General features: G+C 41.6%; 1 protein-coding gene across 1 annotated transcript in view; it reads right to left on the bottom strand.

Moving 5' to 3' along the window:
* Positions 1–26,097, bottom strand: part of SLC1A1 (solute carrier family 1 member 1) — a 62,606-nt gene that overhangs the window by 20,225 nt on the left and 16,284 nt on the right. The window contains exons 2-3 of the mRNA XM_030877094.2: positions 17,691–17,831; positions 1,558–1,650 (exon numbers count right to left, since the gene is read on the bottom strand). Of these exons, the coding sequence (XP_030732954.1) occupies positions 1,558–1,650; positions 17,691–17,831 (234 nt within the window). The remainder of the gene's footprint in view (positions 1–1,557; positions 1,651–17,690; positions 17,832–26,097) is intronic.

The following is a 26,097-nucleotide window of genomic DNA, read 5'->3' as shown; positions in this document are numbered from 1 at the left end:
GGGGACCCTGAGGTCCAGCCAAAACAACAAGCCTCAGTGGGGACCTCAGCAGTTGCCTTTATTACTTTTCCAACTAAATGAAGCAGAAAGAACTCTTCATGTGTGTTTTTAAAAAATGAAGGGGCTGCATTCCAGAACTGCTTCTGGAAACACCTGCTGATGAGAATCCGCTTTTTTTCTTTTCTTTAGCTTATGAGATCAGCCTAGGCAGGGGTTAGGGTGAGAATAATTCATTTTCCAACTCAGGGCACTCACTCAACATCTTTCTGTAACTTTTACCCACAGTTGCTGCTTATTTTTCTGAGGCTCATACAGAATAAGCCTTATCTTCCTTTCATATCACAAGCCTTCAAATATCTGGAAAGCTGTTGTGTAACCCACAAAAGGATTTGGGTCAGGAAGTGTTGTTCCGTGTGACTCTTAGGGGGTGGAATGAGGACAGGAGTTCCAAGGAGAGATAGTTCTTCTCATTGTAAAGAAGAAATGTCTAAACGGAGAGCATCTGAAAGCCCCATTTTGGCCTCTGGAGGTAATGGGTTCCTCTTGAGGTGTTCAAGCAGAGGTGGGAGGTTTTAGGAAAGACCAGGTTGTTTGACTGGAGGGGAGTGAAGAAGAAAAGGCCCCATGCCCTTTATCACTCTTCCCAAGGAGAAATGCTAGTCCAAGGGGGCGGGACTTAAGGATGCTGAATGGGTCAGTTTTGCTAATGGGAGGAGTCACTGGGCAATAGAGGGGCAATGAATGGGTGTGGTCCACTCTTCCGTCTCAGGGTTGCAGAAAATAGATAAGCCCAGCTTTGTTCTTTGCGTTGGCCTCCCTCAGGAATCTCATGAGGAGATGTAGCTTTGAGTTAAGGCGGGGTTCAGGCCCTCCTAAGTCCCCTGGACTAATACCCCTAAAATGTCACCACATCTTCATCACCTTTTATCAGTTCATTAAAGCAGAGCTGCAAGGGTCAAACTGGCTGCAACATCTGAGTACACTCCTCTCTTCCCACTCCGGGCATCCTTCTTAAGATGTTACGCTAGGTCCCGAAGGATGGACCATACTTTTTTCACAAAAGAGTGCCAAAGGTGTAAGAGCAACCATATTCCCTCATTAGAACATTCTCCCTCTTTCAAGTGGAATTTATACTTGGCAAGACTCCGTTAGCTCTGGCTACTACATGAAATTTGAAATGTAATGAAATGCTGTCTTTCTGGAAATACTTTATAATTATACTCAAAGCCACTATTATAGACTAATTATCAAGTTTAAAGATTATATTAGATCTTGGCTTCATTTCTTTCTACCTGATAAGGTAGATATGGCACAGAACTGTCACCCTCTTTCTGTTTCTTACTAGAGACACTAATAAGCAGTACCACGGCTGAAATTCAGTCAGTATTATATTGTTCATATAAAATGTGCTGTGCTGACTTCAAGCCAAAAAGCTTCATAGTAGTTTGACAATTGTACTTTCTGATTTTAAAAAAGTGTGCATTTTTAAAAGCCAACTACTTTTAACTGGAAAGTCACAATTATACAGAAAAATAAGGATCCAGAAATAAATTTTACCTAAAATTACAGCAATGACAGTGGTACAGAAATAATACACGACAGCACGTAGACCGATTTTTCCAGATATGTTGGAATCCAGTGCAGCAACACCTGAAAAGGGGGGAGAAATCAAATTATATTACTCAAAAAAATTTCCAGGACTGGTGGTGATTCAATCCTCAAGGTGTGAAAAAAAGAGGTGAGAGCTGTGTCTGCATCTGCTAGGCCTATCTCACACATTTTGTTTGAATAACTGCAATGGGCAAAAGAACCACTTCAACATTCCAAATGCAGAATTAAGAGACAGAAGCCTAGTGGGAGGCAAGTTCCCCTCTGGCTAATCCCCACTACTTTAGCCCATAGTGAGTGCTGTGTCTTTGGCTGCTCTTGGGGGGGGGGTCATGAGACAGTAAAAGGAGTCCCCCCTTCTGCATCCGCTCTAAGACCTTTATCAAGATTTGTACATTCTATCACTCAACATTCTTTTGGGATTCAGTATCAAGGAAAAGTTTACCTTGAAGAACTGAGAAAGTTCTTTCATCACATAACAAAAACCATGTAACTCATGATTGTTTCCCTTTCTGCCTTTTTTTGTCAGGAATCTCAGAGTCAACTAAAAAAATAACTTTTACATGTGATTATAATATATATGTTCATTGTAATTATCTGAAGAAAAGAAAAAACATAAAGATGAAAACAAAAATCATTTCATGTCATCAGCTGTAGTCAATATTCTGATGAATTTTATCCCCATATTTTTTTCTCAATTTTTTGTAAACATGGCTGAGATAATTTGATAGTTTTTAATCCTTTCTCTTCTAAATACTGTATTATAAGCATCTTTTCTTATTGTTACAAATTCACCCCGCAGATAATTTTAAAGGCTACATAATCTTCTGTCATGTGGCTGTACCACAGGTATTTAATCATCTACTTAATGATGGATCTTTAGACAATCTCAGGGCCAAATTCAATTATAAATCACAGTAATTTCATTATCCATCCTGGCTAGCAAATTTCCTTCTTTTCATGATTTTTAAATTGCTTTTATGTTTACAACCTTATTCTGTATGGCTTTGATTGTGAGACTCCTTACAATCCCAGTTGGAGTTGGGATATAAATAAAAATTTCCGAGGGCACAGGTAATCAAAGAGACTTAGGACCACATTGTTAGATCTAGTTTCAGATGGTCTTTGGCTGCCAGTAAAATGACTGAATGTTACCTGACTTGAAATGGTTGTGTAGAGTGCTAAGGATAGCTGTAGAGGTGGAAGGCACACATCCCTCCTTGCTAGAAACCTCTGCGTTCCATCAAAGATGCTCATATAAATGGAATCAAATGATGCATCTCTCTAACTGGACTGCTTCTACGTGGGACACGAGGCAGGTTCAGAAGCGACCAAGTCATCTTTCAGCAAACCGTCATTTGAAGGTTTCAGACTACCCTGTCCGACTTCCAAAATGAGAATCACATTTTGAATCAAACCATCACCATAGAAAGTGATTTTTGAGTCTTCAACACACGAGTTGTTCCATAACTGTTTGCAAAACCTGAAGTACAGGGTAGCAGGAAAAACGAAGAGGTTGTCATGAGACAACCCGGAGGAAAAGGTCGTAAACCTGCAGGCTATCAGCAAGCACAAGTAGCTTTTATATTCACTCCTCATGCTATAAAAGGCCTATCCATTTTTTTTAAGTGACTAGGGGATTATGCTCCTCAAATATAATCGTACATAGTTGACGTACAGGAAAAATCTGTAAGGAAGCTATCATGATGATGATGACAGAAAAAGTCATCTCTCACTCTAAACACGCCATTCCTCTGGCTGTTGATTGCTCCTTATGAAGTTAATATTTTGAGAGAAGGGGCTCTGGCCTCTAGCAGTCACCCCAGGATGTTGTTAAGGGCTCATTAACCAACCTCCGGAGCAAGATTGTGCAGTTACCATATGATGGGTATACTGCAGCAGTCACATACTAGAATAACCTGGATGATAGATCCTATTCTCTTTCTTTGGGAAAAAGAATGTGGTAGGCTGAGCAGACTTTCTTTTACTAATGTTAAGACAATTAAAAACAATAATTCTACAAGAAACAGTAACAAAAAAAAATTAAGAGACACTGAAGGCTGCAACTCAGAAACCAATGAACTATCTCATATTTAGCTTTGGTCTCTTAAAAAAGAGCAAACAATAATGCAAATATATAAGCTTGCTAAGTGTATTATTTGATTATAAAATGTTCCTATTCCATTTTTGAGCTCCATACATTATTTTGATAAACAATTATAATTATTATTCATAACAATAATGGTGGGTTAAAAAAAAGAAAATCACCAACTTAACAGCACTCCAAGTAACCGGTACAAACACCTGTATCCCTGATCTAACAGAAGATGTATTTTCAGATATATTGTCCTTTGTCAGACATCCAATTTAAGCATCTCCCAGTCCCTAAGGCGCTGACAAGTGACAGGCTCACAGGGTGGCTGCAGAACTGCTCTCAGGTATGTGTTTCATGCCCCCCCCCCCCGCCCCGCTCAGGATTTTCTTCCAGCAGTGAAACGAATTAAAGCTATGTGGGTAATTGTTTCCGGCATATATGGATATGTCTTAATTTGTCTTAATGATTTGGTCATGGGCTGGTGCCTCTGCTTTTATTCCAGATCCCAGCTGGCAATAAAAGGCTTCATAATAATGAGATTCTTGGTGGAAATATTTTAAACAAATACAGCCTCCAAAGCAGTCAGCCAGCTCCTCTCTGCTGGAGTACAGCAACTCTCTTGTAGTTACTTTCAGGAAGAGCTTTGTTCCCCATTTCTCAAATCTACCTAGGTCCTACAGTTCTCTTGGATATATCAGAAGTGTATTCAAATCAACAGTCATACTTCCCCACCTCTCTAGAGTTACCACTCTTTCTAGCCACCACTGATTGGGGGCAGCATTCGCACTCAAATCCAGGTTCTCAACAATTTTTAACAGTGTTGAGGATGAGGGGTGGGTGACTGCCATAAAGGGAGGGAACGTATGCAGGGAAACAGCCTAATATTTGAAAACCTTTATAACAGGAACATTACTGAACTTAACATGAATATAAAATGTCTGGATGGGTGGTCTAAACACCCCACCTGCCAGTAATAATGATAATAAAAATGAAAATGTTAATAGACACTGTGTATTGAGCAACGACAGCATGTTAAGTGCATCATCTCCTTTTATGCTTACTGTATAACCCCGTGAGCTAGGCCTTATTACTCCCATTTTACAGAGAAGGCTGTGGCTCAGAAAGGCTAAGTGACATGCCAAGGTCCTACAGCTGGTGAGGGGTGGAGCTGGATCCCAACCCAGGTTTGACCCCAAGGGCCAGATCTTAACCACTATGTCATACTGGGTCTATCCACGTGCTACAAAATTCTAGACCAGCACTGCCCGTAGAACTTCCTGTGATGATAGAAATGTTCTTGGTTTGTGCTGTCCATTGCAGTAGCCCCAGCTACACATGGCTAGTGAGCACTTGCAATGTGGCTAGTGTGACCGAGGAACTGATTTTAAATTCTGCTTAATTTTAATCGCAATATAAATAGCCAGATGTGGCTAATGGCTACCATACTGGACATCAGCATAATCTCTAGACCTTACCAGAATGTCCAGCATTTAGTGGGTGCTCAGCAATGTTGAATGAATAAACTCAAGCTTAAATATGTTACAAAATTCAGTGCAGGGCTTCCCTGGTGGCACAGTGGTTAAGAATCCGCCTGCCAATGCAGGGGACACAGGCTCAAGCCCTGGTCCGGAAAGACCCCCATATGCTGCGGAGCAACTAAGCCTGTGCGCCACAACTACTGAGCCTGCAAGCCACAACTACTGAGCCCGTGTGCCACAACTACTGAAGCCCATGCGCCTAGAGCCCGTGCTCCACAACAAGAGAAGCCATTGCAATGAGAAACCCGCGCACCGCAACAAAGAGTAGCCCCCGCTCGCCGCAACTAGAGAAAGCCTGCGTGCAGAAACGAAGACCCAATGCAGCCAAAAATAAATAAATAAATAAATGTATTAAAAAAAGAAATTCAGTGCAACCTGTACCTTGATAGCACAGGGGCGGTGGAGAGGATAATGGTAAACCTGATCAGCCATCACCTCTTGGTGTGCTTTTCCATCACCATGCTGACCATAGTGCTCTAAGGCCAGAGGCTTATTCTTTTCTGGATCCTCTGTGTATTAAATAAGATGCTTTACGAATTTTGTACTCGATGCTTTCCATGTGACAGAAAAAACTGCACTTCTTATTGGTATTCCTCTCCTTACAAAGGGAGCCCATTTCAAAGATCCACTCCTGTGTAAGAGATTAGGAACTTGGCAGGTAATCTTAAAAACCACTCATACAGGGCAGTTTGGTATGGTTCCCAGAGCGGCCAACAAAAATACTTTTCACCCATAACAGACCTCCATGTGAGAACATATTTAGCATCTTAGTGTTTTTCTTTTTTTTTCATTATTGTGTGCTCCACCCCACTCGCCCCTCCTCCAGTCTTAGATATTTTTTCCTCATAGCCATCCCATGAAATTTTAATAGCACAAACTGTTCATCTGTTCACGTACTAAATGTATATAAGTGCTCTTTACATGAGAAGAGTAAGTCCCCCCTCCACCCTAGGAACCAGCTTTTGCTGCCTTGAGGCCATATTGCTCCTGTTGAGAATGTGTGGTCTAGCTCAATGGATGTTGTCCTGCAAATGGTAACTTAATCCAGACCTTGGACTCCGAAGACAGGGCTTTTCAAGTGCTCTCTTACATGTAGCTGGTGGCTACTGCAGTGGACAGCAAAAATAGAGAACAATTCCATCATCACAGGAAGGTCTACTGGGCAGCGCTGGACTAGATTTTGTAGCACATGCATGGGGCTAGTATGAGACAGTGGTTGAGAATATGGCCCCCTTGATAAAGGAGAATGGGGAGCTATTTATGAGTACAGAGTTTCAGTTTGCAAGATGAAGAGTTCTGGAGATGAGTGGTGGTGATGGTTATGCAACAATGTGAATGTACTTAATGCCACTGAATTATACACTAAAAAATGGTTAAGATGGTAAATTTTAGGACTTCGCTAGCGGTCCAGTGGTTAAGACTCTGCGCTTCCAAAGCAGGGGGTGCAGGTTCGATCCCTGGTCGAGGAACTAAGATGCCATATGCCACAGGACATGGCCAAAAAAAAAAAAAAAAAAAAAAAAAGGTAAATTTTATGTTATGTGTACTTTAACCACAATTAAAAATAATTTTAAAAATTTAAAACTCTTACAGGTGAAACATCACCATAGCATGGTGGGTTTTACTCTAAAGAGCCTCCTGGATTCCTGGCTTTCAGGCCACGCCTCATGCCTGGTGAAGTCTAGAGGACCGCCTCTCCTTACGGTCCACTCCCAAAACTCAATTCTTCTGGAAGCTAACACCTGCCCTTTAGCAACTGACAAATGAGAGGGAACTGTGCACTAATACACTGCAAAGCAGGTGCGACAGGATCTGCACAGAAATCAAAGGTAAGTGTTTGAAAGTTTATAGCAATTGAACAGAATTTTATGTCTGTTGAATGTAATAATAAAAAGTCGGGCAAGTGTTTTGTGTGTCTTTGTTTTTTATATCTTCTTCCTAGTAATTCATTTCTATTATAGTTTACAAAGATTACTGATCCATGCAGATTGGAAATTTAAAAAACTGGATCTTTCCCACCCACTTTAAAAACTGGATGCTCTGTAAAGCACTGGTGCAGAGACCTGGTACCATGGGCTTTCAGAGGAGCCAGAGGTGTCACCAGGCTGAGGTGACCAGAAGCAACTCGCAGCAGGCAGCATCAAGATGTGCCGGATTCTGACAGAGATTCTTTGCTTGGCCACACTTTAGTCAGGCTTCTGAACCTTCTCTTAGGCCCATCTGTGTACTTCCTTGCAAAATACAGTTTTACCAAGAACCCTGCTAAGTCAGTTTAGCCAGAACCCCCTACCCTTGATATCTGATCATCCTAGACATCTGATCAGGTCTCTTAATCCTCTACCATCTCCCAGATGATGTCTGATTACTCTGGCCTGTCTTCAACATCAATCTTATTGGGTCAGTTTAGCCAGAATCCCCCTTACCCCTGATGTTTTCTCTTAATAATTATCCATCCCGTGCCCCCCACCCCCGTTGCTCCTTGGCTATAAATTCCCATTTCCATGCTCTATTCAGAGTTGAGCCCAGTCTCTCTTCTCCACTGCAAAATCTCATTGTAGTGGTCCCTACACTTGTCTTTATGGTTCTAGGTCAAGTCTGCCTTACCATCTTTAACAAGTATCACCGAATTTCTTTTCTTTAACAAGTCCAGTTACCAGTGAGTCCAGGATTGTCCTTTAAAAACAGGGATAGTTTTAAGGCTGAGCTGTGGCCTAGAAACAGAGGTAGTCCTTGGAATTTAGGGGCACCTGCTAGCTCTTTAAGAAACCACACTTGTTTTTTCACCTCCGGAGGAGGCTTGGATGAGCTGGGGTGCTGGCTCCTGACCAAAGCAGTAACAATCTACTAGAATTTTTTTATGAAAACACTGCAAAGGAAGCGTGGGCTAAACAATAGTATGTTTTAAAGATAAACAACTGAGGGCAAAAGACTCCTCTGAGAGCTCTCTGATTAAGCTACCACCCACCTGAGAACAAAATTTCATGATGATCTCTCCCCACCTTGCCATTAAGGTATCAGAATTAACTGTTACTGGAAGATTTTTGGGTCTGGCATCTGATGGTGCTTCACAATTGTGAATGGACACATCATTCAAGAAACTCATTGCACTGGGGCATCCTCTTATCCAGAGGACTCCTGTCTCTCCATCACCAGCAGAGAGGCCACCGGCACATGGAGAAACAAGTATGGGCTTCGGTGGGACCCCCTGGGATCACATCTATAAAATGGAGGGTGTTTTTTTTTTTAATAAATTTATTTATTTTTGGTTGCGTTGGGTCTTTGTTGCTGTGCGCGGGCTTTCTCTGGTTGCGGCGAGTGGGGGTTACCCTTCGTTGCGTTGCGCAGGCTCCTTGTGGTGGCTTCTCTTGTTGTGGAGCACGGGCTCTAGGCACGTGGGCTTCAGTAGTTGCGGCACGCAGGCTCAGTAGTTGTGCTTCGTGGGCTCTAGAGTGCAGGCTCAGTAGTTGTGGCACCCGGGCTTAGTTCCTCCGCAGCATGTGGGGTCTTCCCGGACCAGGGCTCGAACCCGTGTCCCCTGCATTGGCAGGTGGATTTTTAACCACTGCACCACGAGGGAAGTCCCTAAAATGGAGGTTTTAAATGCCTCTACCTCGTAAAGTGTAATTGTGAGGAGCAAAGTGAACAACCCATCTTGTACAGCTGTTGTAAGGGTCAGAAACAGTACCTATAGCACGCCTAGAACTTAAATTTTACTCAGTCAATAGCCTCCGTTATTATTGAATGAAATGATCAATATGAAATGTGTCACTGGGCACATGGAAGGCACTACACAAGTGTTAACTCGTTCGTTCCCTCACTCCTACCATAATCCTTCTGTATTCCTTCATCACATGGCCACTAAAGAGATCTTTTTAAAACATAAATCAGGCCACTTCACATGCAGGTATAAGCCTCTCGTTGCACTTAAGGTAAAATAGAAAACCTATGTATGGCTGCCTGCCCCCAGGCACCTCTTCCCAGGCTCTGGTGCCCAGGCAGCAGAAGGTTCCAGAATGGAGCCCGAGACTCTGCGTCAGTCCTAGGTGCTGCCCTTATGATCTGTGTAATCTTGGAAAATTGGCTGAATCTCTCTTCAATCTCCTGTTTCCTCATCTCTGAAGATAGAGAGGTAAGGTCCTACTTACTTTCATTGGGTTGCCATGAGGATAAAGAAGTAAGTTCATTCCCCAGAGAAAACAAGGCTGGCTATGCTCTCACTCTGTTGATTCAGGGGGGACTGAATTAATACTCCTGGGATGTTAAAAGGGGGAAAGAGAAAAGGCAGAGGGGAGCATGCAAAATATATTTCTGTGCACGCTTCACTTATGACATCTATTTTCCTTAGAGACATTAATACAAAGAACTGCCTTGAAATAGGTTCTATCACCTCCCAGACTATTCTTTGAAGTTAAAAAAAAAAAAAAAAGGTCCCCAGCAAATGAACTAAAGGCTCTCACTTGCAGCCTTTCTCAGCAGGTCCACATTTGATGTTCAAAACATCTGTCAAGAAGCAATGGGCTGGTCTCCTGGTTCTTCAGCAATCCAGGTGCTGTTTTAACTTTTTTTTTTTTTTAATATCATAGAGGACAGCGGTATTTGTAGTTGGGCCAATTTTTCAGAAGATTCAATGAGCTTTTATAGGAGGCTTCTTGTTCAATAAGCATTAAACACACCTCAGAGGATCTAAGGAGCTCAGCTGCTCTCTTCAAAGTCCGTGCTTTGACATCAGGATAACTAACAGCTCAGTGAGACTTTTTTGGCTTTCTACCGCAAGCTAATTATTACCGAGCTCTCTCTTTGCTTCTCCTTACCTTACAAAGCTGGTAGCTCAGGCATCTGGGTAGAGGCTGTTTGTATGCTGAGGAACTTAACACTGCTGGCAGAGCAAGCCTTTTCCTATTATTTTCATTTCCAGAATGAACGCACTGTGTGAACTCACCTGTGTGGGCTTGATTCTAATATTGACCCTGTAGCTTCTGATGCCAACGTTGGGACTGTCTAGAAACCTCTGATAGTATCAGACAAAAAAGAGTAAGTTAAGAAATTATATAGCTCTTCCAGGGCACTATGACATAGTATTATCATTATCCCTATTTTACAGTTGAGGACGCGTTAAGTAAATTGTTCAAGGTTTCACAGCTAGTAAATGGCAGAGCCAGGATGCAAACCCAGGCAGTCTGGCTCTTAACCAGTAGACTCTCCTGTTCCTCTGTGATTGATACTGACAAAGATTCTTTGCTTGACCACACTTTAGTCAGGCTCCTGAACCTTCTCCTAGGCCTAACTGTGGACTTCACTGTAAAATCTAGTTTTAGCAAGAACCCTGCTAAATCAGTTTAACCAGAACCCCCATACCTCAATATCTGATCACTCTCCATATCTAATCAGGTTCCTCATTCTCCACCACCCCTCAGGGGATATCTGATTAACCTGGCCTGTCTCCAGCAAGAATCCTGTTAGAGGTCAGTTTAGGCAGAATCCCGCTTACCTCCGACGTTTCCTCACAGTAACCTTCCATCCACTGTTCTCACTACTCAGTTTCTTGGCTATCAACTCCCAGTGGCTCATGTTGTATTCATTTGGAGTTGAACCCACTCTCTTTCCTCCACTGCAAAATCCCATTGCAGTGGTACCTCTACCTACCATGATGGAATAAAGTCTGCCTTACCATCTTGGACTGTCGCTGAATTTTCTTTTAAACAATACTTCCTCGCTTGTTCAGGGTGTTCCTTTGGAGATAATGACACAGGTGGGAGTCACTGCTCTAACTTGCTTCGTGTGACCTCCCAGGAAGGTGCACAAATCACATGAAGCCATGCCCTCAGCCTTCCATTCTCATGCCTCCTCCCCAGGTTTGCAGCATTCCAGTCCAAGTCTCACTGTCCTCCCAAGATGCCATGCCTTCTGCTATTTTCTTCTGCCTGGAATGCCTGCCTCACTTCATCTGATTCCTATCTCTTCTTCAAAACTCCACCCAATGTCCCTTCCCCGTCCTCATTCCCACAAAGCACTTATCACATAGCATTGCAATGTAGTTTCCCTTTCTTGAGGGACAGGACTTCTCTTTATATCTTGTATGCCCAGCACAGAGCCTGGGACATTGAAGATGAAATGAATGAATGAATGAATGTCGTTTCCCAGATCCATGTACTCCACAAAGGAGGTTCCTTAGAATCCTCGCATGATTTCGCACTCATTTTTTCTATTTTTTTTAACAGGAGAAAAGTATACACATTTATTTAACACAAGTTTTACAGGACATGGAAGCCCTCATAAAGAATGAAGTCCCAAAGAAATGGCAAAACCTACTTGCTTTCACATTAGGTTGACAAAGAGAGGCAATTGAGGCAATTGTGGAAAAGTGACTCAAGTATATGAGGCTCACTCCTTTTTTTTTTTTTTTTTTTTTTTTAAGAAACAAAACCAGGTTAACTCAGTTGAACAGAGCTGTGAACCAGTCTAGCAGCACTGGTTTAGGCAAAAGGAAAGCTCATTCAGGGTGGACTCTCTGGGCTTCACTATGTCAGAGACTGAAGCAGGGAATACTCTTCCTGCTTTTCTCTTTATTACTGTGGCCAGTGGCACATTCATTATGGGAACTCCATTCCTTATGTATACAATGTACCCCTTCCTTCTTTGGAGAAAACACGTTGTAGAAACCCAGTTAATATAATAAGTCCTCTGGCTTCAATAACTGTGTTCTAACACGACAAAAGTTTCTTGTTGGTCTTAGGGGAGTGTTTAATTCATGTGTGCAAAGCTCTTTAGGCCATCTTATTTTCTTGGTTCCCAAACAAATCTGGGAAAAGAGAAAGGAGGCACTTCTTGAAATGCAGGCAGAGTCCAGTGGTTCCAGATGGTGCAAATGAGGTAAGATGTTCATTCTCAGCCTGTGTGATTTTAAGCTCCAGCAGTAAGTTTTAAATTTATAATCCATCTTGAAGTGGCAATTTTCGTAGAGACTAAACTATATAAAAAAGCCACCAATGTTTCAAGAAAAGCATGCATACTTTCCCCCATAGATGAAGCTGATATTGGATGCTCTTAGTTACCTAACAGCAAGCTGTACAGCCAAGTGATATGTGAGTCTTCAACTCTTATACCTTCTGGCCAACACGGGGACTCATGGACTTGCGTGGCTAGCAGAAGACCTGGGATCCATGACCAGGTGGATGGTAGGAACTTCAGCCTCTCACAGGGTTAGTTTGTTTTCACACAGTTAACCAGTGTTTTCTGAATTAAACTGAACCTGTTTCAGGGAGGCACATGCCATGATTCTTTCCACTGGAGGGTGTGGGACAGCTTCCCGGTACACAGCCGATTATGAGTAAATGAAAACGTATCCTTAAAAAAAATGCCCTCTCCAGCCTAGCTGATCCCAGTATGTCACCACCTGCAAACTCTGAATTTAAAAATAGGGATCTTGGGCTTCCCTGGTGGCACAGTGGTTAAGAATCCGCCTGCCAGTGCAGGAGACACTGGTTCAAGCCCTAGTCTGGGAAGATCTCACATGCCGCAGAGCAGCTAAGCCTGTGCGCCACAATTACTGAGCCTGCGCTCTAGAGCCTGCAAGCCACAACTACTGAGCCCACGCGCCTAGAGCCCGTGCTCCGCAACAAGAGAAGCCACCGCAGTAAGCCTGTGCACTGCAACGAAGAGTAGCCCCCGCTCACCGCAACTAGAGAAAGCCCTTGCGTGGCAACAAAGACCCAACGCAGACAAAAATAAAATAAATTTTAAAAAATATTAAACAAAAATAAAAATAAAAATAGGAGTCTCCAAATACCTTGATACTTCACTTTATCTGCTCCATCCTTCATTCTTGTGTGTCTTCACTTCTTATGAGTAGTATTTGCTTGGTGTGTTGGTTTGTCACTCAGATTCCATCCCAATTAGACTGTATCTTGAGAGTTAGAATCTAGTCTTAAATTTATCTCGCCAGAGGTCAGCTGCCAGCTGGTCTCCTATGATTTTTGTAAATAAACATTTTATTGGCAACGCAGCCAGGCCCAATCACTTACATATTACTGACTGCTGCCCTTCTGTGATAACCAGTTGGATAGTTGGGTAGGGACAGTATGGCTCAAAAGCCTAAAATATTCACTATCTGGCCCTTTACAATAAAAGCTTCCAGATCCCTGCTTGAAAGGAAACCTACTCACACATATATTCTAATAAATACTGTTTATATCTAAGCCTTAATAAAAACTGGCTGTTGCTTCATAAATACTGTTTAAATCAAAGCCTTCGTTAAACCAGTAATGGAAAACCTTTGCCCCTGGAGGTGAGATCAGATGGTTGTCATTGCAGCTTCTGCATCAGGGGAGTAAGACAGCATTCTGGAAAGATGCTCAGGGAATTTCTTGGAGCAGGCGCCAAGGAGCTGCTCCATTCCTGTGCTGGAGGCTCCAGTCATTATAATTTGTATATCAAAGAAAATGTGACCTGAATTTAAACTCACTGGCTGATAAGAATGAGCCAGGATTTTCCAGAGCCACAATTCTCAGGCATGGCCAAAAGCCATTTCCCCTGCTATTTCCCTGGTGGTGTGATATAAATACAGCTTACAGACCCTAATGTTAACAGAGCCTAAGCACTGATATTCTGCACATGGCACGAGTGTGTCCCTCAGGATGTAAATTAAGGGTAGGATTCTGTTGGTGCCCACACTATCCGCCTCTGAAAATGCCTTGAGATTATGTCTATTGTGCCTCCTCTCTCTCTTTTCTTTTTAATTAATTTATTTTATTTTATTTTTTAGTTTTGGCTGCATTGCATCTTCGTTGCTGTGTGCCGGCTTTCTCTAGTTGCAGCAAGCAGGGGGCTACTCTTCTTTGCTGTGTGCAGGCTTCTCATTGCGGTGGTTTCTCTTGTTGGGGAGCACAGGCTCTAGGTGCATGGGCTTCGGTAGTTGTGGCACATGGGCTCAGTAGTTGTGGTTTGCGGGCTCTAGAGCACAGGCTCAGTAGTTGTGGCGCACTGGCTTAGTTGCTCCGTGGCATGTGGGATCTTCCTGGACCAGGGCTCGAACCCATGTCCCCTGCATTGGCAGGTGGATTCTTAACCACTGTGCCACCAGAGAAGTCCTTCTTTTTTCTGTTTTAAAGCAAATTCCAGACATTATGTCATTTCATCCCTACATAATTCCACACACTTTTGATAAAAGAGCATTTTCTTACGTAACTAAATGCCATTATCACCGCTAACAAAATTATCAACAATTTCTTGATACCATCTCATAACCATTGTATATTCAAATTTCCCTGATTAATGTGACATCTGATCCTCATCATCACATAAAGAGATATTCTTCCTGTTAAAACAGCTATAAAGTAAGTAGTTTTACATCAGCAGAGGCTTTGATGGCAGAGGATTTTTTCCTACGTGTTATGCAAGATTATGCATAAGCACAGATCATTAGTCTTAGGTCTCAGTTTTGCTTGTCTCTACCACTAATTTATGTATCCTTAGGGCACTCACTCAACTCTCTCCCACTTCCAACATGTATTCTCCTTTGTCCTAATAAATGTATAAAATAAGCTCTTGACCTGCTGGATTTATAAAGGCTTTCAAAACTTGAAAACTGTTCTTCCTGTGTATTTTCCATAGCCATCTTCTGCTTTACTCTCCTGGTTCTGTGCTGGGTGGGGAGGCTGAGGACCACTGCAGGGTTTGGGGGAAGGACCACACACCAGGTGAAGGTGGTGCTGAGCTGCAGGAACAGGGAGCAGAGCTGGGGAGGAGAGTGGGAGGGAAACTACCAGAGGGAAGGCTGGAGGAGCACAGAGCAGAATCCATCCTACTTTCTTCCTCTGGAAGGAAGGAAGGAAGAGAGGGAGGGAGGGAGAGAGGGAGGGAAGGAGGGAGGGAGGGAGGGAAGGGAGAGAGAGAGAGGAAGGAAGGGAAGGAAGAAAGAAAATACAAAACAAAACTAACGTGTGTTTGCCTTGAAAATGCAAAGAAAGCTCAGTGAATCACTTTTTCTTAGTATCAGGATCTAATCATTGTTAGCCATTTGGTTTTGATCCCAACTCTTAAAATGTATATACATTTTAATAAAATTTGGATTGTACACAATATCTTGTTGTTTAATTTGTTTTATCCTTCTACTTTATATTGTATCAGGAACATTTCCACCTTCATTAACTATGTTTCCAAAACAAAGTGTTTAATAGTTGCATAGAATCCTAACTTACAGGTATAACATACATTTAGACAGCTTATAATTTATCACCATTATTAAAAAAATGTTACCATGAACATCCTTGTACCTAAATCTTTGAACATATCTCTGGTTATTTCTTTGCGGTAAATTCATCAAAGTAGAAATACTACGTGGAAAGGTCAGAACGTGCTCCAAACTGCCCCCAGAAAGTTTGTTCCAATTATACAGTAACTGAAAGTGAATGAATGAGCCCATTTCCCCATAACCTTGCCTTCATATTGTTATTATTTTTTCCTTTTAATCTGACAATTTAAAACACAAATATAGCATCATCGTTTCCATTCTGCTTTGTTCATGTCCCTTGAATCTTTGATCATTTTATCACTTTATGTCAAAAGAATGGGTAGTTGTTCTGCTTTCTAACTCCTGTTTAACTGCTGGGGATTTGGTGAAGGAAAATTGTAGAAATTTCCAGACCTGTGCTACACCTTCAAAAAGCAGCTAGGCTATGTGAATGGAATGCTGAGGGTTGCAAGGCTGAGCTAGCACCCAAAACAGCCAGACTGCAAAAATCTCACTAGTTATTGAATACCAAGAGCAGTATATATTTTCAAACATCCTACAACTAGTCTATAGACGTAAGTATCAATCACTAAGTAGTTTATGAACTTCGTGCAATCGCATGTAAAATACAGTATATATGTACAATTGTGAACACTTTTCTTGGGAGAGAGTCCAAAGCTTTCATCATGTTCTCAAAGGAGCCTAAGAAGAGATTAAGACTCTTCAATATGGAGAAAATTCTAAGGGGTTGTAATGGCAGTGTCTACAGGGAAAGGCAGGTAATGTAAATGAGTGAAGTAGATGAGGTATTAGGCAATAGGGAGTGGTGGGGACTGTGGCATCCTCAAATGCATTTGCTCCAAGTAAACAGAGTAGCTGTTTCTCAGCTCCAAACCACTGTTGGTGTGTGGGAACATGGCTCCAATGTTTCCTGATCTTATTTTTTTTTTCAGAGGAAGCCAGAAATCTGGATGCTTACATGAAGTCTTCCAAATTTTAAATGCTTACAATCACTTCTACAAATAAACAAACATTATATGGTACAAATGACTGGTCTGCTGATTTGGCCCTCTGGCTGCAGGGCCTAAAAGAAGCCAGTCATTTCAAAACATAATTATACTCTCTTTAGGTTTGTAATAGGCCAAGAACACCAACACCCAAGGGACTCTAGTCTGATTGGAGTTTGGCACTTCAAAAGGTCAATGGCCAAATCCACAGCTCAAGCAATGCATTGCTGAACGCAGAAGATCCTGACACCCACCCTCCCTTAACCCAGCCAATGTCCAGTACTCTACATAGATCAGTCCTAGGTCTCTTTAGTGGCAGCAGAGAAAAATGTTCTAGAAGAGGCCATGTCGAGAACTCTAATTGCCTGGTTGTATAAAACCATGATTTTCAAGCTGGCAACACTAGTGATTGCCACATTTTACCTACTGCCAGAATGAAGATAAGGACAAGAAACTATGGAATGCACAGAGAAGCTTACCATACCCAGACAAATGACATTTTTGTAAGCCAAATTAATCTCTATCTACATCAAGGCGCTTGTTCTTTAAAGAGACCCTGCAATATAATGATCTATAAGGAAAAAATCATTTCCAAATTCAACTGCATCACAAGTTCAGATTTAAGAAAACCAGGTTTTTAAAATATGGTGCCAAGCCATCATTAAACCTTTTCCACAGCATGTGACTGCTGGTCCCCTGGGCAAATTTCCAAGGCAAGTATGTAGCAAGTTCTGAGTTCTGTGGAGAAGTGGATGTGAGTGAGAAGAGGGGACATAGGACTCTGCAGGCTGCCGCTGACAGGGTAGGGGGCAGGATACAGCTGAGAAACAAACGAGTAAACTACTGAAAACATGATCAAGACTGACAACCACATTTTCCCTGAGGACACTGGCTGACATCTCATTGACCAAATATGCCTTTTTTTTTCCTTCCTCATAAGACATTATACGGCTGGTCAAATGAAGATCTGAGCTGCGGTGGACAGTGCTACAGGCAGAGCAATGCCACAAAGCAATGCCACTTTGTGAATAATGAAATATTTCACTCAAGCAAATGTACACTTTCCAAGTGAGGGGTGTTTTGTGTGTCTGTGTTTGTGTGTGTGTGTGATGCATCAAGTGCATTTTGACTTTTTCCATAATAAGAAAAGAACAACTCAGGTGATGGGATGGCTCCTTAAATAATCATGGAGAATGTCAGTTTTCTCAAGGTACCTGTAATCATGCTGGATAGAATTAATGGTAAAACGATGAGTTTCAGCATTCTCATTAGAATTTCTCCAGGAAAGGAAAAGTAGAATTTCTCCAGGTTGGAGAGCTTGCTGTATTCTCGAACCAAAACGCCTATGGCAATCCCTAAGAAAAACAAGAATTGGAAAGAAGAAAGGAACAACATTGAGTTCTTCTGTATAAATTTCTACGGAAAAATACCACCCCCAGTGCAAATTTTAGTGGCAAGAAAAACAATTTTGATGATCTCCCATGAGTCTGTAAATGTTAAGACTTAAAAAACAAATCACATTTTAAAAGGTAAAGAGTACAAGTACACGTTATTCAGCAAATCTGGAAAAAGTATAGTTCGTGTGAAAGCTTTTGTTTTCATTTCTTTTCTTCCCCTTCAATTATATTTATTATCATGACAAAACATCTAAGAATACTGTGAGAAGGAAAAAAAAGTTCATCTTCGTCAACCCAATATAACTATTGTTTTTACACACCACTTTTATTCTGTCTACCTATAGATATTTTACATATTTTATAGTTTACATATCAGTTTGTATTTTTCTCATATTCTTTTAATAATAATTTTAGAAATACTCTTCTCTTTTTTAATTGAAGTATAGTTGATTTACAATGTTGTGTTAGTTTCAGGTGTACAGCACAGTGATTCAGTTATATATATATATATATATATATATATATATATATATATATATATATTCTTTTTCAGATTCTTTTTTTCCCTTATAGATTATTAGAAGACATTGAGTATAGTTCCCTGTGCTATACCGTAGGTCATTGTTGGTTATCTATTTTATATATAGCAAGGAAATGTTCCATATCAAGAAACATACGTTCTCTGAAAGCTTGCCTTAATGTTAATATGAACTTCTTCACTTGTGATGACTCTGACAACTAAAAATCACAAATTCTATCAATAAATATTTCTTCTTTATCCTCTTCCAAATGGTTCTAATAACATCTAATTGGCTTACTCCCCCCCATCCCCAGGAATCCTCACTCCCTACTACCTTTTATTAACCGAGAAAGAAATTGGGTTGGGATGACTCACACATCTTTTTTTTCTTCATCAACCTCTGATGGATGACATGCTAATTGGGAGTAAAATGACTAGAGGACAGGAAGATTCAAGGAGGATATCACTGGATATGTTAATTCACAAATTCAAATAACTAGTATGTGAAAACTTAGAGTTATTTGGGTACAGTTAAGAATGCTAGGGCAAATGAAAAGAGATGTGAATTATAATCAATACTAGAGTTTTCATTTCAATTCTGGTATACTTCTCATGCCCACTAGTAGACCAAATAGATGAACCACATAAGATACATTTGTGTAGTAACCTTATCTTTAGCTTCCTTTTATTTTCCTGCATTAGCAGGTGGATTCTTAACCACTGCGCCACCAGGGAAGCCTTGGATATGGGTTTTTATGGGAGACATAAAAGTCACCAAGAGGAATCATTTAAAAGCAATCAAAGGTGACAAGCACAATGAATAGGTTACTATATTTAGTAATGAAAACTTGACAGAAAGCTTTTTTGTGGCTCAAGGGCTTAGTTGCTCCGTGGCATGTGGGATCTTCCCCGACCAGGGCTTGAACCCATGTCGCCTGCATTGGCAGGCGGATTCTTAACCACTGCACACCACCAGGGAAGTCCACCATTCTTAATTATAGAGTTGAAATATATTTTAATGATTTTTCACAGTTTACAGCAAAGGTTGTAAATGTCCAAGGCCAGAAGTCCGGGCAGAAGTGTGAGAAACAGGCCTGAGGGGCCTGTGGTGGTCCTGACAGCTCCAGCCAAGCAGTGTCACATGGAAGTGAGGGTCCAGGGTGGCCTCATCTTCTGAATTTTTTACAGAGAAACTAAGAATCTGGGTCACTGTGTGAAACCACTCAATTTTTAAATGTTAATGAAAGCTTAAAAACAATTGTTAAGCTCTGTGAGGTCACACTAAATACTTCTGCAAGCCAACTTCCTGTTGAGCTGTCATCTTTTATTCTGGTTTTCCCACTGAAGACAGTATAGGAACATGATAAAACACAAGAGGGAAAGCTGCTGTGTTCAAAAGAAAGCAAACACCACAGGGACCAGGAAATGATCATGATGACCTCATACAGCCTCCCATGTTCTTGAGTGAATCCTGCAAGTGTTATCTAACTTCTTGCACGTAACACAGGAAGAGAGGCCAAAGAGAGGATGCTGCCCCTGCCATCAAGAGCCTACATTCTAGAAGGCAGGACAGGACATGCACAATAATGATAGTCAGAAGCGCTTGCGAGTCTACAGAGGACGCCACCCCAGAGTTTGTAGGAATTCAAGACTTTCTTGAAATTCCCATTAGGCTAGATTAAGAAAGGGAGAGGTTCCGATGCACCTTCCATAATAGAATAGGAATTCAAAAGGCAGGTATTATTGAAGAAGAAGGAAAGTGGGAGAAACAGCCAAAGACAGAGGAGTCAGGGGAAGAAGAAACACTCATCAAGTGCCTCTGTCCTAAGCACCTTTACAGTCATCTAACCTAACAAGCCTTTATTCTACAATGTACAGTTGTCCCTGCATTACTTAACCACAGGGGAGTGATTCCAGGAGCCCCTGCATATACCAAAATCCAAGGATGCTCAAGTACCTTATATAAAATCATGTAGCACAATGAATACGTACAAGAAAGGTTAGAAAACTTGCCCATGGTCATATGGCCAGCCTTGAGACCAGGTCTGTCAGACCCCAAAGTGCAGCTCCTTCCATGAAGAGGTTACAAGGATGTGTTTGGCCAGTGGTTTGGCTGGTGCTCGAGGCGTGGTTTAGAGAACTGAGACAGAAACCTAAGTTGGGGCACACAATGAAAGGCCTAGAATGCCAGCGAGGAGAATTTATACTTCCCTAAGCGTAGGTCCCTTCCGATAACTGGGTCATTGTGCAGATTAAACAAGAGAAACCATGTGTTACACTATAACGTAATATACCAAGATTAGCTATTAGTAGAGATAACGAGAAGCCATTGAACATGTTTGCATAGGGGTGGGCCTGGATTGGAGATAAAGCTGGCTGAGGTATGTAGGGGCTGAGATACGTAGGAAACTGTCCAAATGTTCAGGCCATTCAGGGTAGGTGTACAGTGGTGTCTTTAGAAGGCTGCCTGGGGTGAAGGGCTCAGCTCTGAAGTCAGACACATCTGATTTGGAACCTGGCTCTTTTGTGGAATCGCAAGTCACTTCCTTTTTCCTTGTGGCAACTCCAAAGAGGAACCAGGCTAGCCCTAGTACCAGAGCGGTTCTCTAAAAGGATCTGGAACTGAAGGCCAGTCACAGGGACGTGGCTTGAATTCAGAAAAAAACATTTTTAGGTGGCTGAAGAGAAGTGACTTTCCTAACAACTTGCTCAAGTAATCTTTCAGTTCAGGGAAAACACCTGACTGGAAGGAGGGAGGAGGATCTAATTCCTTGCCCCATACTGAAAATGTACAGGAAAGAAGCAATCAGAATGCTGTGCTTCCTGCACGCACCGCCTGGCCTTCCAGGAAGGGCAGGAGATTCTGACAGTAGCAGCCTGGTGGGAGAGGGGGAGAGGATGCTCAACGTGGGTCCAAGAGTCCATTCTGGCTGAAAAGATAACTCTTTACCAAGAGGATGCTAGGACCCAGAGAAAGAATTCTCAGACTGCAACATCCTACGAGTGAAACCGGATGGATGTCTGGAGGAACCTAGCCAGGCTGAGTAAGCTCTCCATCTCCCCACCTCTGGACATTCCCCTCCACACTGATACTGGTGTTTGCCAAGGAGTTTGTATTCTGACCTCTTCATGGGCTGTCCACTCTCCTAGGGTAATCTTATCTGCTCTTATAGATTCAGTTTCCACTTCTATCTCCTGCCTCATTCTGTCTCCCAAGTTCCAGGTCTTCAGGCAATCTCTACCTAGATATATATAACTCAACATGGGACCCAACATACTAAAAATAAACCTATCTTTCCTTCTCCCAGAAGACTTCTGACTTTTCCTCCTGGGTTAGCTGGTGGTTTTAAAATAGGTCCACACATTATTTGACACTCTTCCCATCAGGAGATGGAGTCTCTGTCCCCTTCCCTTAAACCTGGGTAGGTCTTTGTAATGACCTTAATAAAGAAAATACAGCAGAAATGAGCCTGCATGGAGTCTGAGGCTAGCTTAGAAAAGGGGTGGCTTTTGATGGTTTCTCTTCTTGGGACACTCACTTTGAAGCCCTGAGGTACCATGTAAAAAGTCCAGCTACCCTGAAGCTGCCCTGCTGGAGAGACCACATGGGAGAGCGAGTGAGTGAGTGAGTGAGTGAGTGACAGAGAGAGAGAACAGCTGTCTGAGTCTTCCAGGCAGTAAACATGTGAGTGATGGCCCTTCAGTTGACTCCAGCCCAGCCACCATATCCCTGCAATCACAAAAGTGACCTCAAGTAAGAATTGTTTAGCTGAGCCCAAATAATTCTCAGAACGACGAGGGATAATAATATGATTGCTATTTTAATCCACTAACTTTGGAAGTAATTAGTTACACAGAAATAGATACCTGGGAGTTCCCTGGTGGTGCAGTGGCTAAGACTCCGAGCTCCCAATGCAGGGGACCCGGGTTCGATCCCTGGTCAGGGAACTAGGTCCCACATGCATGCTGCAACTAAGAGTTCGCATTCCACAACCAAGGAGGCTCCCTGCCGCAACTAAGATCCAGCGCAACCAAATTAATTAATTGGCTTATTAATTTAAAAAAAGAAATAGATACCTGGAAGAGTTCCCTATCTTCCTAAATTGTGTTGTAACTGCAGACATTTTTTGAGGGCTGTGTAGACTATGGTCAGGTACTGTTCTAAGCAAAATTAACTCTGACTGATCTTCACAACTCTGTGAGGTGACTTCATTTTCAGGTGAGAGACTGAGGCACAAGGAAGTAAAGTAGCTTGCCCAAGGTCCACAGGAAATAAGTGACACAGCTGAGATACCGAAGCAGTCTGGGTCTAAAGTGGTACACTTTGGGGACATTCTAGACAACTCTGCATCCCATCCCAGGCCCACATCGAACAGCCACCAAGTTCTGCTGATTCTACTGTCTAAACAACTCTCCAATCTGTCTCTCTCCCTGCCATCCTCACTGCCACCACCTTGGTTCAGGTCGGCCTCATTTCTCACCAAGACTATTTCATCAACTTCCTAATACTCTCTCTGCTTCTGGTCTTGCCTCTTCCAATGCATCCTCCAAATCAAAGCCAGAACGATCTTTCCGAGATGCAAATCTGGCTGAGTTACTTTCCTGCTTAAAGCCCTTTCAATGGTTTCCCATCACGGGGTGGCATGCAAGCTCCTTGGTCCGCCCTACCCCCAGCCCCACCCCAGTGCCCAGGTCTCTGAGCCTGTGCACATAGGCCCTCTGCTTTCTGACTTTACTTGGTTACCATTTCAGCTACTTCAAAACTCAGCTCAAGGGACTTCCCTGGTGGCGCAGTGGTTAAAAATCCACCTGCCAATGCAGGGGACACAGGTTCGAGCCCTGGTCTGTGAAGATCCCACATGCTGCAGAGCAACTAAGCCCGTGCACCACAACTACTGAGCCTGCGCTCTAGAGCCTGCGAGCCACAACTACTGAGCCCATGTGCCACAACTACTGAGCCAGTGTGCCAAAACTACTGAAGCTAGCATGGCTAGAGTCCGTGCTCCGCAACAAGAGAAGCCACCACAGAGAAGCCGGCGCACTGCAACGAAGAGTGGCCCCCATTCGCAGTAACTAGAGAAAGCCCTCACGCAACAAAGACCTAACGCAGCCAAAAATAAATAAATAAATAAATTTATTTTAAAAGACGAAAACAAAAACACCTCAGCTCAAGGGTGTTTGGAAAGCCTTCCCAACTTCCTCTATGTGACGTGTGTCCAGGTAACAAGGCAGGCCCTGGCTGGCCCTGCAGGTGTGGAGTTAAGAAGATCCCTTATCTTCCACGCCCCCAAATACCAAAAACAATCAGATCAGATATCCTCCGTAGGAGGGCAGCATCAGTCCACTGGAGGCTTTGCTCTTCACAGGAATGAAAAGACACCAGAAAGAAGGAATTCCTCACACCATTTAAACATAGAACACCTCCTGAAACACTGGGCCTGTCTGTACCAGCCAGACTCTTAAGGTGTGTGTGTATGTTTAAGTGTATTTATCATACAATAAGACTGAACTTTAATGCACAGTCTTATGATTTTTAACGTGTTAAAATTCTTACAACCACCGTCAAAATTAGGATATGAACAGAGAATAGTTCTATCACCCCTAAGAACTCCCTTATGCTATACCTTTACAGTGATACACACACACACACACCCTGTCCCTAACCTCTGGCAACCTCTGATTTGTTCTCCTCCACTATGTTTTTTTCTTTTTGAGAATGTCTTGTACATAGAATCATACTCTACGTAGCCTTTTAATACTGGTTACTTTCACTAAGTATGATGCACTTGAGATTCATCCATGTTTTCTGCATATCAATAATATGTTCCTTCTTCTTGATGAATGGATCACCTCTTATAGGTGGACAGTATTTATCTTTTCATTCACTGAAGGACATCTGGGTTGCTTCCTGTTTTGGGTGATTATGACTAGAGCTGCTATAAACATCTGTGTATAAGTTTTTGTGTGAACATAAGTTTTTCTCTTTCTAGGGTCTACACCCAGGAGTAGGATTGCTGGGTCATATGGTAAGTGTATATTTAACTTCTAAGAAACGGCCAAACTGTTTTTTAGAGTGGTTGTACCATTTTACATCCCCACCAGCAAGGTTTAAGAGGACCAGTTGCTCCACATCTTCACCAGCACTCAGTACTGGATTTTTTTATTTTAGTCATTCTAATAAGCATGTAGTGGCATCTTGTGTTTTTTCGTAATTTATCCTTGTTTTATTGAGATTTAATTGACATACAGCACTATATAAGATTCAGGTGCACAGCACAGCGATTTGACTTACATACATTGAGATGATGACCACAAGATGTTTACTGAACATCCAGCATCTCACATAGATACAAAATTAAATAAACAGAAAAAAAAATTTTTCCTTGTCTCCTTGTGGTTTTAATTTACATTTCCCTAATGGCTAATAATGCTGAACATCTTTTTGTGTGTTTACTTGACAACCTCTTTGATGAAGTGACTTATTAAAGTTGGATTATTTGTTTTCTCACTACTGAGTTTTGAAAGTTCTTATTATGTTCTGGATACAAGTGCAGACATGTTGGCTATGTGATCTGCAATTATTTTTTCCTAGTATGTAAGATTCTTCAGTCTCTTTCCCCCCACCCAGCTTTATTGAAATATAACTGACAATTAAAAATTGCATACATTTAAGGTGTACAACTTTATGATTTGCTGTGTTCATTCTCTTAACAGTGTCTTTCATAGAACAAAGGTTCTTTTTTTTATAAAGTCTAATTTATCAATTTTTTCTTTTATGAATTCTATTTGGTCATAATATCTAAGAACTCTTTGCCTAACTCTAGGTCACAAAGACTGAAAATTTTTTTTACTTTTCTTCTAGATCTATGATCCGTTTTGAGTTAATTTTGTATAAAATATGATGTTTAGGTAGAGATTCTTCTTTTTTTTTTTTTTGCATGTGAATGTCTAGCTGTTCCAATACCATTTGCTGAAAAGACTTACTTTCTTCTTTGAACGGCTTTTGCATCTTTGTCAAAAATCTGGAATCTCTATTCCATTTTATTGACTTATGTGCCTATCCCTTCACCAGTATTACAAAGTCTTGATTACTGTCATCTGTGATTCTTCCAACTTTCTTCTTCTTTTTCCAAATTGCTTGTTATTCCTTTGCCTTTCCATATAAAGTTTAGAATCAGTTTGTCTGATACATCTACAAAAAATACTTCCAGGATTTTGACTAGAATTGCATTAAAACTATAAGCCAATTTGAGAAGAACTGACATCATCATTATGATGTATCTTCCAATCTACGAACAGGTATGACTGTTTATTTAGGTCTGGAATTTCTTTCATCAGTGTTCTGTAATTTTCAACTATAGATCCTATTCATACATCTTGTTAGATATATACCTGATCTTTTACTTTTTGGAGCTATTTTAAATAATATTTTAAAATTTCCAATCTTACATTGTTAGTATATAGAAATAACAAATGCTTTTTTGGGAATTAATCTTGTATCTTGCAACCTTGCTAAATCACTTACCAGTTTTAGGAGTTATTCTGTAGATTCCTTGGGATTTTCTATGTAGAAAACCGTGCCATCTGTGAACAGGGTAAGTTTTATTTCTCTCCAATCTATGTTCATTATTTCTTTTTCTTGCTGTATTGCACTGGATCAGGCTTCCAGTGAGATACTGAATAGAAGTGGTAAGAGTGGACATC

This window comes from Globicephala melas, chromosome 6 (assembly GCF_963455315.2).
Source record: "Globicephala melas chromosome 6, mGloMel1.2, whole genome shotgun sequence".
Classification (NCBI taxonomy): Eukaryota; Metazoa; Chordata; class Mammalia; order Artiodactyla; family Delphinidae; genus Globicephala; species Globicephala melas.
Note: the sequence above shows the minus strand (reverse complement) of the source record. Positions and strands in the feature narration are given on the sequence as shown.